This window comes from Mixophyes fleayi, chromosome 6, assembly GCF_038048845.1.
Source record: "Mixophyes fleayi isolate aMixFle1 chromosome 6, aMixFle1.hap1, whole genome shotgun sequence".
Classification (NCBI taxonomy): domain Eukaryota; kingdom Metazoa; phylum Chordata; class Amphibia; order Anura; family Limnodynastidae; genus Mixophyes; species Mixophyes fleayi.
Window position 1 is genome coordinate 214,487,819 of NC_134407.1, and position 17,812 is coordinate 214,505,630.

A 17,812-nucleotide genomic window follows, 5' to 3' on the forward strand; every position below is an offset into this window, starting at 1 on the left:
GCCCTGGGCGAGACAGGGAATCGGCGCCCCCCATCTAAGTGGGAGTGTCAATTGTCGGGTGGGTGTGGTCAACCTACTGTGGGGGCGTGGCTAGCACTTTACAAGTTCTAGACCGCACTGAAACCCCCTCCCTCTCCATTATTCTTGGTCTGGCTTTGTAAGGATCTTTATGTAATAAGCCTCCATAGAATCAAAGTACTTTAAATGCAGCTATCACATGCTAGCTGTATAAAAAAATTAATTGGTTATTGAAATAAAACTCACTGAAACAAATTAAAACATAAATGTAATGGTACCATCTGTATCACACTGCCCCTTCATCCCACTGTGCTCTCCATAACAGTTTCTCCTTTATCACACCGTGCCATGGAGCAATCTCTATCATTGTGCCCCCTTGTCACCATCACACTAAATATAATATATATATATATATATATATATATATAACACAAAACAAATGGGAGGGGGCGCCAAATAGTATAATACTGTATATAAAAATACAGAAAGGTATACCAAAAGTCAGAATCTTAACCACTAAATAGGTATAGACACTCAGGTAATAATAGTGGATCAACAGGAAGAAGGAAATGAGGAACCACTCTAGAACACCAGCGCCGTGCCAATATAATATGCGTACCAGATAAAAGATCTTTAAAGCTTATCTGTAGGTATAACCGGTATCTTCACCAATCAAGTTGAGCCTTATTACCCCATGGGAATAGCAGATGCTTCATACAATCAGTAGTATTCAGGATAATGGAGAGGAAGAAACTCACATAGTGTAATGCTGTATAGCAATACATTTATTACATAAATAATGTGGATGTGCACTTACATAAAAAATATATATATATACACACACATGTACACACACACATACAATATAAAGAGCCTCCTAGTGTCCGCCATACCTTACAGAGAGCATTCCTGTGACCGCCATACCTTACAGAGAGCATTCCTGTGACCTCCATACTATACAGAGAGCATTCCTGTGACCGCCATACTATACAGAGAGCATTCCTGTGACCTCCATACTATACAGAGAGCATTCCTGTGACCTCCATACTATACAGAGAGCATTCCTATGACCTCCATACTATACAGAGAGCATTCCTGTGACCTCCATACTATACAGAGAGCATTCCTGTGACCTCCATACTATACAGAGAGCATTCCTATGACCGTCATACTATACAGAGAGCATTCCTATGACCGTCATACTATACAGAGAGCATTCCTATGACCGTCATACTATACAGAGAGCATTCCTATGACCGCCATACCTTACAGAGAGCATTCCAATGACCACCATACAATACAGAGAGCATTCCTATGACCGCCATACTATACAGAGAGCATTCCTATGACAGCCATACTATACAGAGAGCATTTCTATGACCACCATACTATACAGAGAACATTCTTGTGACTGCAATACAGATAAATACCTCACCTGAAATTAATAGACCCCACCATTAAATTAAAAAGCCCCATCAATAAATTAAATTGACCCACCAGCACCTCACAAATAAACTAGTACCCATTAAATAATTAGCCCCCACCTAAACGTCACCATTAAATTAATAGCCTAACTCCCACCCATGTACTAAGACACCCAACCTCCCTACCCTCATATCACACATTATATTAATACATACCCCCCTTCCCTCACACATTATGGCAGCATACCACCCCATCCCTCATAAAGCATAGCAGCATCCCCCCCTCCATAATAGCAAGATGCAGCACACATTCCTCCCCTCCCTAATAGCAGCACACATTCCCCCCCTCCCTAATAGCAGCATACATCCCCTCCCCCCTCCATAATTGCAGCTTACATTCCCCCCCTGCCTCCCTCCATAATTTCAGCTTACATCCCCCCCCCCCTTGCCTCCATCCATAATTGCAGCTTACTTTCCCCCTCCCCTTGCCTCCATCCATAATTGCAGCTTACATTCCCCCCCCCCCCGTCTCCATCCATAATTGCAGCTTACATCCCCCCCTCCCCTCCATAATTGCAGCTTACATCTCCTCCATAATTGCAGCTTACATCTCCTCCATAATTGCAGCTTACATCTCCTCCATAATTGAAGCTTACATCCCCCTTCCCCTGCTTTGAAACTTACCTCCTGTCCAGCCGTCGCTGCCTGGCTCCTCTCTGCTTCTCTGCTCCTCTGCTGCCTAGCAACGTCATGACATCAGACGCTGAGGCAGAGGGCAGAGTTCAGAAGGGGGTGGAGCCGGGTGCCGGCCGCCATCTTGGATGCGCCGGGCGGCAGGCAGTCTGAATCTGAGGTCTGTTTAATTTTTTTTTTTCTTTTCACTCCTCACACAGAAGTCGGTGCGGGCGGCCACTGCGCCCCCTTGGGACTGCGCCCGGGGCGGTGGCACCGCCCGCACCGGCCTCGTTACGGCTCTGCTCTAACCAGATGTAGTTATCAAACTGCTCTGTCTCATGACTATGGTGGGAGACCCACGTTCCCCACAATAATAATTGTAATGTGATGTATTACAAACATAGTCTGATTGCTGTGAAGTATTTTAAGATGTGATATAAGGCTTCATATCCCTGTCAGAGAACTGTGAATATGTTTAAGAGGTACTGGTTATTGAAAGATAAACAAAAGAAATGCAGACATATGTAAGTGACTGGCTGCAAATTGAAAAACAAACTAAAAAGTGTGTTTCTATAAGTTGTAGAGATTGGAGATGTTGTGAGCAAGTATAAAATGAGCCTGTGTTTGCTTCTGACTAGCTGAATGTTTGAAAATATAGATTTATTATTTTACCATCCAACCTTGTGTGAGCATAATTTAATACATTTCTGAAAATCAAACTGACAGAATTTTTGTTATTAATTTGACCTGTGGTAGACTACTGGGATTCCAGCTACAATGCTGAGTGTGAATGATTACACTGTGAGACGGTGTGCAATTATGTTGCTTGTATAATATAAAGATTACTAGATACATAATAACATGACTTAGTGTATTTTTAAGGCAAGGCACTAACTAACTCTGTAGCGCTATCCTACATGTGTGATGCAGTATGGTATTAAAGAAGAATGGCCCGGAGAGCTTGAAGAAAAAGGTTATGGGATTGCTAACTTCTATCACATCAATTTTCCGAGCACAGTGGGGTTTATTGACCACGCCCCTGGTGTACACACTGTGAGGTACCTCTGTTGAAGTCTGTCTCCACTATTGTCATCGCCATAGACATAGCAAACTTGTCAGTTCTTGCAAAACACACCACCTGATACTTAGAGGTAGAAAGAAAGGGGGACAAAGGCGCAAACTTCTGTGTATCCGTCACAGTGCTTCATTAATTTAACAGAAAGTAAAACCTGCAGTTCTGTCAATGTCCAGGGAGGAAATTTTACGAGGAGAAGAGGAAAAAAAAAACCAAAAAACTAAACTGACCCGAGGAACGGGGTCAGAGGATTTGTCACAGAGGGAAGTGTGTGGCAAACTGGGTATCATGTAGAGGGGTGGTGGAGCAAGATCCCACCCACGGAGCACCTGGAAAAGGGGAGGAGGGGGAAACAATAGAGCAACAATTTAACAAGTGATCAAACTAAAATATTGCAGGTTACAGTAGTATGTCAGTACAATGTGAGCAGTGAGGGGGGGGAAGTGCGCATCCATCAGGGGCTCCAGGGCCCCTTGCGCGGCACCCCAACTCCTGCAAAGCTACGAAACGTCCAGAAAGGTATCATGGCAGCGGCCCACGGGAGGGGTCAGTCCCCCAAGGGCAGGCGCAGTGCGCCTTGGCAGCCCTAATACTGGATACATACAGACATTCCGTCTCCTGTAAGTATGCCTATTGCAACATAGCATGGTTTGAATGTCAAAAACCTAGGACGTAATACATCAAACATTAACACTACTAGTAGTTATACTTCTACCTTAGAGGTAGAAGCTGTATAGACTTCAGCAAAAACAGTGAACCTCAGTCTTTAGTAACATGAGCCCATTCTGGTTGAGCAGGTGGCTTGCTTGCAGCAGGTCTAGGAGGAAGAGGTATGTGCCATTCCTCTAAGAGTTTAGTGCCGGCTTCAAGGGACGAGATAAATGGAGTCTTCATGTCGAACCAGCAGCTTAACCGGAAAGCCCCATCTGTAGGATATGTCATTTGCCCGCAATGCTGTTGTGATTGGGTGGAGAACTTGTCTTTGGTTGATGTTGGGGAGAGGTCTTGAAATAGTTGCAGGTCGTTAAGCACTCCTGCATTTCTCGGATCCCGTGCCGCTTGAAGTATGGCCTCCTTGATGTGGAAAAAATGTACTCGGGGGAGATTGTCTCTCGGGACATTCCCTGGCACAGAGAGAGGACTTGGAAGGCGGTGTATACGGTCAATAAGTAGGCCCTTAATGTACACAGAGAGGTAGTAGTTTCTTGAACAGTGGAACAACATAGTCTTGTATATCTGTATTTGAGACAGATTCCGGAATGCCTCTAATCTTGAAATTGTTACTTCGGGAGCAATAGTCTAGGTCTGCAACTTTGTCTTTCAGAAAGTTAACTTCACTCTGAAGAGAATTGTGTGAGGAAAGAGGGTCGCTATGGGAGGCAACCAGTTCCCCCATCTTTGTCTCCAGATGGTCCGTGCGATCTCCAAGCTCAGAAATGACAGTTTTCAGGCCGCCAATAGCCACCTTCAGCTGAGAAGTCAAATCAGCCTGTAGGGCAGTTAGCATCGGCGTAAAGTACAAGCTGTTAATGGGGCGTTCTATGCTCCATCGGATCCCAAATCGGGGAGGAGAGCACGCGGAGGAGGGTCCACTTGTTCCTGGGTCCGGGCCGGTGGAGGAAAGCCTCTTGACGTAAATGGTGAGCTTGACGCACACTTAGTTTTCTGTTGAAATTTAATTGGAGGAGCCAAAAAAGTTGACTTAATTTTGTCACTAGCCATGTCCAACTACACAGTTGGTTGGACCTGCAGGATCTGTAGATAGACTCCAACTAGCAATCTGTTGCTTAGGGTGCTACTCGGGTCGGTTGTCCTACATGTTAATTCAAAAGGCTTCCATTAGGATGCTGATCACCACTGGAGGTGTGCAGTGTTGTGGCCCTTAGTGGGGTACGGGCCACAACAGCACTGTTATGCCAAGTATTCAGCTGTGGCCGGTATGGTTACTGGGCAACTTCAGTTGTGTGAATGAGAGAACATAAACCTGGAGATTAGACTCAGGCATACAATCGTCAGTGAACGTGCTCTGGGTAGAAGTACGTGCTGCAAAATGATAGGCAACTGAAGACCTCCAGGGGTTGTGTCCGTGGCAGAGTGGTCCTGTGGATTACACGCAGGTTCCCCGTTCGCTCTTCTAAGTCTCCAAAGCAGAGCGGCAGGTCTTGCTGTAGAGTGAATTATAGTGGTTGCATAGTCACACCCCCACCAGAAGGCCCTTGATCCGTGAAGAACAATGAAGTACCAACATACATTTGCTTCAGGTGAGTTTTGATAGCACTCACATGAAGAAACAGGAAAAACAGCCTTAAGACAAATTGACTTAACTGTTAATGAAAGGCACACTGAAGTGGGCATTCAATTGTCCTGGATAGTTCTTAGATTACATATAGATAAGGTGTCGAAACTACAGGGAGACTAGATCAATAGGTTGGAAGGGACGGGAGCCTATTTGCTGGGTGGGAACAACAGGTATAGGTTCGATGATCACAGGATTAATGCAATATATTTTTTAATCTATATTTTTCAAACGGGCCTTAAAAACCCACCTCTTCCTTAAAGCCCTTCAGTCCCCCACCCATTGACCTCCTACCAGTCTCCCCCTACCCCCCTCCCTCTCCTGTCCCCCTCCTACTTCCCTCCTTTTCATTCTCCTCTCCCCCCCCCCTCCGTCCCTGCCTCCGTCATCCCCATTCCCTCCTCCTACCATTGTGTCTCTGTCCGTCCTACCCTCCCCTTAGATTGTACGCTCCTTCGAGCAGGGCCTCCTCTCCTTCTGTTCTCCACCACCTTAACTCTGCTCTCCAGCTCCTTGTCTCCTCCGCGAGGTCCTCCGGCCCCTGTCTCTACCCCGCTGGGGGCTCTCACCTCTAATCTAGCTGTTCATTGAGCTTCTGAGTTACTGTGATTTCTGTTAACTGTACTGTGCTGTCTCACCCTGTATCGTGTTTCTGTCTGTCCCTGTACGGCGCTACGGATACCTAGTGGCGCCCTATAAATAAAAATTAATAATAATAATCTCTGCTTTAGATATTATATTAGTTATGTGTTAAGTTTGTCCGGACGATAATTAAATGTATGTTTTGCAGACAAGAGATAAAAGTTAAATTACAATGGAATAGACTTTACCCCCTGATTATTCTAGCCACTTCCCCAGGAGGAAGACCTCACCAAACCTTATGCTTTTTTATGGTGGACAACTAGGGCCACTACCTGTCCCACCCATCATGGTGCTGCAGTGTGTTGTTTTAATGATAAGAAAACTGGGTGGATTGAGGGGAAAAAAAACAAAAAAACAAAAAAAAAGGATGCCGATTAAAAAGTGGGGTGCAAGAGGGGACTACCACATTGTATAATCAAAAAAACATGGACACTCTACACTCACCAAACATTTCTATATAAAAAACAGGGATTGTTAGTTTCACATATTGCAACTGACCAGTTTACGGCAAAGTCCCTGTGTTTAGCTGTTCTCATTAAATGCTTATTACTGACTTGCATGAACCTAGCTTTGCTCAGGAAAGTACATTCCGTCACATAAGTTGCTTACTTAACATAAGATCAATTTTCTGACCAAAGAACATTCAAACCTGTTGACCTGCTGAGGGGCGTAGAGACATAACTGTGACTATAATCAGCGGTGTGTCCAGCATCCTATCATGTATGGTAGAAAATCTAAATCTTTATTTTTGCTCTTCATCTAATCATCGTTTTTGATAAGTCTGCCATGACGTAGGGTAAGAGAATGACTCAATGGTGGACAAGAGAGGGTGGGATAGAACACAAGAGGAAGGAGAGCATCTAAGCTCTCAGGAGCAGGGCCCTCTCTCCTGAGCACCTATCCTGTGTTTTCATGTCTATTTATTTTGTCTGCCCTGTACATCCCTGTATTGTGTAGGCCCTGCTTACCCTACTGTCCGGCTCTGCAGAACACTGTGTTGCCACTGATCAATGACTAACTATCACTATGGCAGGTCAGGGATCTGTAAATAAAGACTCAAACACCCTGAACTTTGATATATAGGAAACACCAGGGAGTGTGTGGGAGGAGACTGGTCAGACCTCTTGGCTGATGGCTCACAGTTAAATTACAATTAAATAATGCTTCTGCCTTACATTAGCCCCACACTTATACCCCAATGTAAGCTGCAATTGTTATTTCACCTCATTATTAATTTCACACACCTATTAGAATGTAAGGTTATTTGGGCAAATCCATCTTTATCTTCTGTTTCATGTCATTGTATATTATTTATTTGAATCTCAATCCATAGCACTAAAGTAGGAGGAGAGCAGAGGTCTAATACAGGCTAATGGTTCCTGACTCCCCCACTGGGCAGATCTGTTTCCTCATTAGTTTGTGCTGACAGAGGAGGGTGTAGAACAAGAGATTGTTGTAGTGACTGAACATGGAGAATATAGGAGATTTCTGCATTTAGTTCTTATTACTCACCTGTGCTGATATCTGTAGGGATTTTCTCCTCCTTACACTGCTGATCACCCCTCACATACGTCTCTTCTTCTCCCTTTATATCTTCTACTTTACCATCAGTCAGCTCTTCACCCTAAATAACCCACAAAACAATAAAATAACAGATTATTAATGTCAGATTTAATGAGTGGAGATTAACCCCTTTATACAGCTTTGTTGTGTCAGTAATATGAAAGTTCATTTTGTAATGACTTTGTTTATCCTTGTGCAGGTGACTTTCCTATCGTGGAATATAAATATGCCTTTATCTATATATCGATCTATATATAAAACTTTGTAAGGCTTTACCATACCCATTAAGTTGGTAATGGGTATGGTACAAAAAGACTGTGGAGGCTGCATTACACCAGGAAAGTGACGATGTTTTGTCCAAACGGTATTTATTTGCAATTTTGTATTTGCTAACCTGGACTGTGCTTATTAGACGTAACATTATTTGGTGGACTGTGGAACATTAGATTACAAGTACATGCCGAAAATATAAACTTCAAGCCGGCAGCCTACTGCTCAGATAGATTGCTACACTAATTATATTATTATCCATCATATTGTATGCCTTTATTCCCGCTAATTACATTACCCAGGAAGGCTAATGGGTGTATTAAACATCTGATAAATAAACCACATCCGGGTGATTTTTTGGGCTACACCTATTTTGGATTGTGCTGAAAGAACTAACAAGAGATTCATATTCATAGAGTGATTATATTACCTTTAGATCGTTGCGATACCAACCTTGTATTGATTGTAAAGACGGATAAGATTTATTTCACAGAAGAGGAAATTTAGAATTATACTCCTCTGGTGATATTAATTAAAATTGTGATTTATATGTCGTTTCTCGGATCCATTTAATAAAACACTTGGAGATTCTGATTTACAAAACCTATCAGAGATCAACACTGTCACACAGTGATCACATACTACACTATGATAGAATTATATTTTTTACATGTCATGTGAGAGTAAATTCTGAAGATAAAAAGGGAAAAAATTATTTGGATCAAGGTGGACACGGAAAAACTTTTTATCTATATACAAATTTCTAGGTGAATAATTGTTTATATCCATCACAAGCTCCAAGACCTTCTCCCATCTGTATTGTATTCTATATTAAGTGTTATGAGCTGTACACTGGTGATTTTACTTGGACCAGTGGTATTTGATTAAAATGGCTTTTATCCTTTTTAATTTACAGTAGATCTATTCTTAAAATATTTGTGATCTTTTACAAGATGGTGTTGTTCCAAATTGTTTTCACTAAAATGGTGGCTGATAATACTCATTAAAAGGGTACTTATAACTACTTATTATACTTTTATCTCATCCAAAATGGCGGTGCCACATAATTAGTGCAGTCTTCACTAAAATGGCGGTTGTGTAATATCATCTCGAACTGAAGTTCCCTCTGAAATATGAGCCAGACAGATCGTGGCTCTAATCCATCTCACCACTGTTTGTTTTGTTGCTGACCATTCTTTCTTCTATGCTGCTGACCATTCTCTCTTCTATGCCTCATAAAGAACAAGGACGCTACCTGTTCTATTCAAGGAAGTTCTGTCTACATAAATCCTCAATAATCTAACCAAATCCAGCAAGTGAAGAGTTTCTTCATTTCTAGATGTTAGACCCTGGCCCAGAGAGGCGTAACAGTATCTTGATTTAGATGAAAATTAGACACCACCTTGGGCTGGTAAGAAAGCCTGGTGCACAACCATTTGGTGAGGAATTTAAGAACAACAGATTCAAGACACTCAAACAGCTATTTCTGTAGCACCTAAAGGACTAAGTTGAGAATCTACGGAACTACCGGCATAACATAAAGCGGTTGGATGTGAAGAGCCAAGTGAAGAAAGGTCTGGACCTTAGGAATTTTTTCCAGTTTTCTCTGGAAGAGAGATATGGCCAACACTTGGGCTTTAAGAGAGGCTAATCGCAAGCCACTGCCTAGGCCATCCTGTAAGAAGGGGAAGAGATGTGACAAGTTAAATGATGAAGTCTGAACGCCCTTTCTCTCACACCAGTTTATATAGGTTTTCCACACTCTGTGGTAATTTTTAGAGGAGGCCGGCTGCCTGGCCTAGATCAAAGTCTGATTGAGTTAAGGGGCTTTCTGAGTCGGCCAAAAAACCATGGCCTCCACATTCATGCCGTTAAAGCCAGCCGAGTGAAGACTTTGTGGGACAATGGGCACTCCTCCCTCAATGGTGGTTCCACTGACATGCTTAGAATGACGGCATACCACGATCTTCTCTGCCAGTCTGACGCTACCAGAAGTACTGGGACAATCTCAGCTTCTTTAGTACCCAATGAAGCATGTGAATCAGAGGGAAAAGATATACTAGTTGGTACTTCCATAGGACCATCCTGGCATCTTTTAGGATCCTTTGGATCCCTGGTTCTTGCACAGCACAGAGCTACTTTGTGATTCAGCTATGAGGTCATAACATCAACCTCCAGTGGATTCCACTTCTCCACATTCTGGATGAAAACCTCCAGCTGGAGGGACCAATCCCCAGGATAAATAGCATGCTGGCTCAAGAAGTCATCTCCCTATTGTCCACCCTTGGGATAAACGAAGCAGGGATCACTGGGAAAAAACATTCCGTCCAACGGAATATCTTGGGAGGTTTCCTTCATCGCCAGATGACTACTGGTCCCCCCTTACTGGTCAATAAACGCAACAGACTTGGTGATGTCCAACTATATTTGGATGGTCTGCCCCTAACAAAGGAACTAGCTTGCAGCAAAGGGTTTAGAACCACTCTGAGCTCGAGAATGTTTACGAGTAGCTATTCCCAAGATCACAGTTGGTAGCAAAGCATAAGCACAGGAGATAGATATCTTGTACCACAGAACTGATCAGCAGATTGATTTCTGGTGGGTTTTCCACAGCAATAGCCCACCAAAGGAGAAGGTGTTACACTGGGAAAAGGCACCACCACAGATGGGCCAGTCAAGTCATGGTGCTGTCCAAAGCACAGTTCGCCCTTCATGTCTTTCCAGGTGTGCGCTTAACCGATGGTGGGCCCCAACTGACATCTCTCCCCAGCCACAGGAGGTGCTGCTCTTCCTTTCCAATACAGAACCCGGAGGCCAGGGTAGACCACAGCCAGCCAGACATTTGAAGGGACAGGGGCTGTATTGTAGGCGCCACCGCTCCTGGAGTGCAGTCTCTTTAGCCAGCGCTATGCTCGTTGACACTCTCACTATCCTCTCTGGGTACCAGGTGAGCCATGAGAATGAGAGGTGGGAAGAGAAGTGCTGAACTAGCGGTTATGCCGCCTCTCAAGCAGTGAGCTCATAGACAACACTATAGTCTCTGCCCAAGCAGCCTGCTTAGAAATAAAGTAAATTAAATACCATGGTTAAGTAGTGTCCCAAAAATAGGAAATACATAATTTAGTGTTACCCAGACATTCTACTATATACTATATACCCTGTATCGTATCACACACTCCATTACAGACACTTGCTGCTTCTCCCTCATCTACTTCACTGCCCTCTCCTGTGTGTAGGAATCAACCAAATCACACAATGTATTTCTGCACAGAAAGTCTGCCAAGCTGTCAATCAAACTCTTCCTCCTTAGATAGAGAAGCACCTCCCCCCTAACATGTTATCCTGCTGCAGAGGAGTGAGAGCGAGCAGGGTGGACATATTTAGTTTATGTATCCAGTTATTACACGTACATTCAGCTGAGTAATACACAGCCTGTCATGTTTATTAATTGTCACATTCTGGTTTTACATTCTCATTATCTTCCTCTATAACTTCAACTTTAATTTCAGCCACATATACACCCTATATAACCCTCTGAACAATAAACATAATTATTAATGTCTAATTAAAGGAACTGACATTAAATAAAAGAATATCAGTGTATAAGATCCACACAGCTTATATACAGATAATATAGTTCAGTGTCATTTTGCATTTGGTGAGAACCTCAATTATTTTACTTGATACCCAATTACCTGGTACTCCTGTGGGATACTGTTATTTTTCTCTGTATATTCCTGAGAACAAAGAGGACGGGGACATCTTTCTGGGGTTTTTCTCTTGCTGAATCCATCTGTAGGAAACACACAGTGACTGAACACAGGGAGCCCGATTTATTAAGCAACGGAAAAGGAAATTTTGTGAATGTAATCTACAAAAAAAAAAATCTGCGCAGTGTTCTCCACAAAAACTTATGCCAGCCGGGTGACATTAAGATGTAGTCAGGTGGGGACTTTGTAATAATAATAATAATAAAAAATGATGAAGGTTATTGCCCACACCTGCCAGGACAGGTCAGAATGGTGGTTGCAGTGTTCAAACAGCGCCTATTATTCTAGGACAAACAATGGTTTGTCCTATTATAACAGTGGTTCCGCTAGACTCCAAGAGCCGGCTGGCAAGTAAAAACAGCAGTTTGGAGCCCCCAGGAAATAGGTCCTGGGGAGAACACTGCTGTGCATTCCCAGAACCGTACCATACGCCACAGAACGCAGCAACGTTCATCATCAAGCTCTAAAGGACACTTACTACAGCCTATAATTTCAGGGAGGGAACAGCCATATGCCCGCAGTAAGGACGTGCCAAAATCAAGCACACGCAGTCTAAGTGCCGATTACTAGTGATGACGGCTGTGCATGCATGCTCAAACATGTGTTTGCAATCAGGAGCAAATGTAAAGATGTATTTTATGTACAGTGGGCATTAAGAACCCCTAATAAATATATTGATGGTGAACACTTTTTTTTTAACATTGTATTATTAACACCTATATTATTGTGTATTCTTTTCAGAATTTATATTCCCCATAGGTACTAGACTTATCCTTTATTGTCTTGTGTAGTAGAGGAGACCTACACCCGTATACATCACCACGTGTATCTTCAGATCCGCTCCGTGGTGAATTTGGACATACTTATACCAGATTTACATGCGCTTTAAAACGAACGCACACTCAGTATGCATTGCCTAATGAATCAGACCCATGGTTTATATCCGATTATCAGATGCTGGGTATCTAGATGACCCTCATAACTGCTCTCTCCTTTACAATAAATGACAGTCACAATGATACATAACACAAACGGGCGTTCGTCTAACTCTGAATCAGGCCCTGTGTGTATATGATTATTCTGATGGGTCTTTCAAAGGAGAATGTAACTTTTCTGTCTTTAGTGTTTATTACTCACTAGTGCTGATATCTGTAGGGGTTTCCTCCTCCTTACACTGCTGATGACCCCTCACATACGTCTCTTCTTCTTTGATTGTATCATCTACTTTCATATCCATCAGGTCACAACCCTAATTAACCCACAAAACAATGAAAATAACAAGCATCAATAATGCCTGATTTAATTAATTTAGATTAAGCAGAAGATTATCAGTGTAAAACACAAAGCTATTCTACAAATCAGAGAGGGAAAGGTCACTTTATTATTTTAGTATTTGGTGAGACCCTCAATTCCATCTACCTGACAGTCCTGTAGGATATTGTGAGTGACCCCTGTGTCATCCTGTGAATATAGAGGATGCAGACATCTCTCTGGGGAATCTCTGTTACTGGATCCATCTGTAGGAAACACACAGTGACTGAATACATTGTTTATATGTGATTATCAGATGATGTGTATATAGGTGGTCCTCATCACTGCCCTCTCTTTTACAATGAATTAAAGTCTTATCTTACCCAGTGATGTGAGGGGCTGGTGATTCTCCATCATGACGTCCTTGTACAGACCCTTGTGTCCTTCTAAATAGTCCCACTCCTCCATAGAGAGAAAGACAGTTTATATATTATTTAATATTATAACCAGCCCGCTGGCAGCAGAGTCCTCCGGGAAATTATATAAAATGTACCTGTGATGTATATGGAGAAACAGGACAATAACAGGAAAGGAATATATAATATACTATAATATCACCCTACATGTACAGATAATGTTGCAGATGTCTGGAGACACCTCACATAACAATTACAGATGATTCATCACTATTATCCCTACAGGGGGCTTACATAGAGGACACATCACATAGTGACAAATCCCCAGGTCACCAGAGTCTGCTCCACCTGTATAATAATAACACTGTGCCAGTCTGCTTCATCTGTATAATATCATCGCACCAGAGTCTGCTCCACCTGTATAATAATAACACTGCACCAGAGTCTGCTCCCCCTGTATAATAATAGCACGGCACCTGAGTCTGCTCCCCCTGTATATTAATAGCATGGCACCTGAGTCTGCTCCCCCTGTATAATAATTAAACGGCACCGGAGTCTGCTCCACCTGTATAATAATAATAACACTGTGCCAGAGTCTGCTCCACCTGCATAATATCATCGCACCGGAGTCTGCTCCACCTGTATAATAATAACACGGCACCCGAGTCTGCTCCCCCTGTATAATAATTACACAGCACCGGAGCCTGCTCCACCTGTATAATAATAACACGGCACCTGAGTCTGCTCCCCTGTATAATTACACAGCACTGGAGTCTGCTCCACCTGTATAATAATAACACAGCACCAGAGTCTGCTCCAAAAGTATAATAATAACACGACACCAGAGTCTGCTCCACCTGCATAATAGTAACAACACGGCACCAGAGTCTACTCCACCTGTATAATAATAACACGGCCCCAGAGTCTGCTCCACCTGTATAATAATAACACGGCACCAGAGTCTGCTCCACCTGTATAATAATAACACAGCACCAGAGTCTGCTCCACCTGTATAACAATAACACAGCACAGAGTCTGCTCCACCTGTCATGTAATAATAACACATCACCAGAGTCTGCTCCACCTGTATAACAATAACACGGCACCAGAGTCTGCTCCACCTGTATAATAATAACACGGCACCAGAGTCTGCTCCACCTGTATAACAATAACACAGCACCAGAGTCTGCTCCACCTGTATAACAATAACACGGCACGAGTCTGCTCCACCTGTATAATAATAACACAGCAGCAGAGTCTGCTCCACCTGTATAATAATAACACGGCACCAGAGTCTGCTCCACCTGTATAACAATAACACAGCGCCAGAGTCTGCTCCACCTGTATAATAATAACACTGCGCCCGAGTCTGCTCCACATGTATAATATTAACACGGCACCGGAGTCTACTCCACCTGTATAATAATAACAACAGCACCAGAGTCTGCTCCACCTGTATAATAATAACACGGCACCAGAGTCTGCTCCACCTATATAATAATAACACAACAGCAGAGTCTACTCCACCTGTATAATAATAACACAGCACCAGAGTCTGCTCCACCTGTATAATAATAACACGGCACCACAGCCTGCTCCACCTGTATAATAATAACATGGCACCAGAGTCTGCTCCACCTGTAAAATAATAACACGGCACCAGAGTCTGCTCCACCTGTATACTAATAACATGGCACCAGAGTCTGCTCCATCTGTATAATAATAACACGGCACCACAGTCTGCTCCACCTGTATAATAATAACACGGCACCAGAGTCTGCTCCACCTGCATAATAATAACATGGCACCAGAGTCTGCTCCATCTGTATAATAATAACACGGCACCACAGTCTGCTCCACCTGTATAATAATAACACGACACCAGAGTCTGCTCCACCTGCATAATAATAACATGGCACCAGAGTCTGCTCCACCTGTATAATAACACGACACAAGAGTCTGCTCCACCTGTACAATAATAACACGGCACCAGAGTCTGCACCACCTGTATACTAATAACATGGCACCAGAGTCTGCTCCACCTGCATAATAATAACATGGCACCAGAGTCTGCTCCACCTGTATAATAACACGACACAAGAGTCTGCTCCACCTGTATAATAATAACACGGCACCAGAGTCTGCACCACCTGTATAATAACACAGCACCAGAGTCTGCTCCACCTGTATAATAATAACACGGCACCAGAGTCTGCTCTACCTGTATAATAATAACACGGCACCAGAGTCTGCTCCACCTGTATAACAATAACACAGCACCAGAGTCTGCTACACCTGTATAATAATAACATGGCACTAGAGTCTGCTCCACCTGTATAATAATAACACGGCACCAGAGTCTGCTCCACCTGTATAACAATAACACAGCACCAGAGTCTGCTACACCTGTATAATAATAACACGGCACCACAGTCTGCTCCACCTGTATAATAATAACACGACACCAGAGTCTGCTCCACCTGCATAATAATAACATGGCACCAGAGTCTGCTCCACCTGTATAATAATAACACGGCACCAGAGTCTGCTCCACCTGTATAACAATAACACAGCACCAGAGTCTGCTCCACCTGTATAATAATAACACGGCACCAGAGTCTGCTCCACCTGTATAACAATAACACAGCACCAGAGTCTGCTACACCTGTATAATAATAACACGGCACCAGTCTGCTCCACCTGTATAATAATAACACGGCACCAGAGTCTGCTCCACCTGCATAATAATAACATGGCACCAGAGTCTGCTCCCCCTGTATAACAATAACACGGCACGGAGTCTGCTCCACCTGTCATGTAATAATAACACGGCACCAGAGTCTGCTTCACCTGCATAATAAGAACAACACGGCACCAGAGTCTACTCCACCTGTATAATAATAACACGGCCCCAGAGTCTGCTCCACCTGTATAATAATAACACGGCACCAGAGTCTGCTCCACCTGTATAATAATAACACGGCACCAGAGTCTGCTCCACCTGTATAACAATAACACGACACGGAGTCTGCTCCACCTGTCATGTAATAATAACACGGCACCAGAGTCTGCTCCACCTGTATAATAATAACACGGCACCAGAGTCTGCTCCACCTGTATAACAATAACACAGCACCAGAGTCTGCTCCACCTGTATAACAATAACACGGCACCAGAGTCTGCTCCACCTGTATAATAATAACACAGCACCAGAGTCTGCTCCACCTGTATAATAATAACACAGCACCAGAGTCTGCTCCACCTGTATAATAATAACACGGCACCAGAGTCTGCTCTACCTGTATAATAATAACACGGCACCAGAGTCTGCTCCTCCTGTATAATAATAACACGGCACCAGAGTCTGCTCCACCTGTATAATAATAGCATGGCACCAGAGTCTGCTCCACCTGTATAATAATAACACAGCACCAGAGTCTGCTCCACCTGTATAACAATAACACGGCACCAGAGTCTGCTCTACCTGTATAATAATAACACGGCACCAGAGTCTGCTCCTCCTGTATAATAATAACACGGCACCAGAGTCTGCTCCACCTGTATAACAATAACACAGCACCAGAGTCTGCTCCACCTGTATAACAATAACACGGCACCAGAGTCTGCTCCACCTGTATAATAATAACACAGCACCAGAGTCTGCTCCACCTGTATAATAATAACACGGCACCACAGTCTGCTCCACCTGTATAATAATAACACGGCACCAGAGTCTGCTCCACCTGTAAAATAATAACACGGCACCAGTCTGCTCCACCTGTATAATAATAACATGGCACCAGAGTCTGCTCCATCTGTATAATAATAACACGGCACCACAGTCTGCTCCACCTGTATAATAATAACACGGCACCAGAGTCTGCTCCACCTGCATAATAATAACATGGCACCAGAGTCTGCTCCACCTGTATAATAACACGACACAAGAGTCTGCTCCACCTGTATAATAATAACACGGCACCAGAGTCTGCTCCACCTGTATAATAATAACACGGCACCAGAGTCTGCTCTACCTGTATAATAATAACACGGCACCAGAGTCTGCTCCTCCTGTATAATAATAACACGGCACCAGAGTCTGCTCCACCTGTATAATAATAGCATGGCACCAGAGTCTGCTCCACCTGTATAATAATAACATGGCACCAGAGTCTGCTCCACCTGTATAACAATAACACGGCACCAGAGTCTGCTCTACCTGTATAATAATAACACGGCACCAGAGTCTGCTCCTCCTGTATAATAATAACACGGCACCAGAGTCTGCACCACCTGTATAATAACACAGCACCAGAGTCTGCTCCACCTGTATAATAATAACACGGCACCAGAGTCTGCTCTACCTGTATAATAATAACACGGCACCAGAGTCTGCTCCTCCTGTATAATAA

General features: G+C 43.4%; 2 protein-coding genes across 13 annotated transcripts in view; both read right to left on the bottom strand.

Moving 5' to 3' along the window:
* LOC142159778 (uncharacterized) overlaps positions 1-17,812 on the bottom strand; it is a 627,000-nt gene that overhangs the window by 281,646 nt on the left and 327,542 nt on the right. Inside the window, exons 1-3 of one of the 12 annotated variants that reach the window (XM_075214474.1) lie at positions 13,368-13,678; positions 13,153-13,250; positions 12,871-12,982 (exon numbers count right to left, since the gene is read on the bottom strand). The exons of the other annotated variants lie outside the window; for them this stretch is intronic. Coding sequence (XP_075070575.1) covers positions 12,871-12,982; positions 13,153-13,250; positions 13,368-13,452 — 295 coding nt within the window. The 5' untranslated portion in view covers positions 13,453-13,678. Of the gene's footprint in view, positions 1-12,870; positions 12,983-13,152; positions 13,251-13,367; positions 13,679-17,812 lie in introns of those variants that run through there. 12 annotated transcript variants of the gene reach the window in all.
* Positions 1-17,812, bottom strand: part of LOC142159899 (uncharacterized) — a 335,145-nt gene that overhangs the window by 7,596 nt on the left and 309,737 nt on the right. The gene's annotated exons all lie outside the window — the stretch shown is intronic.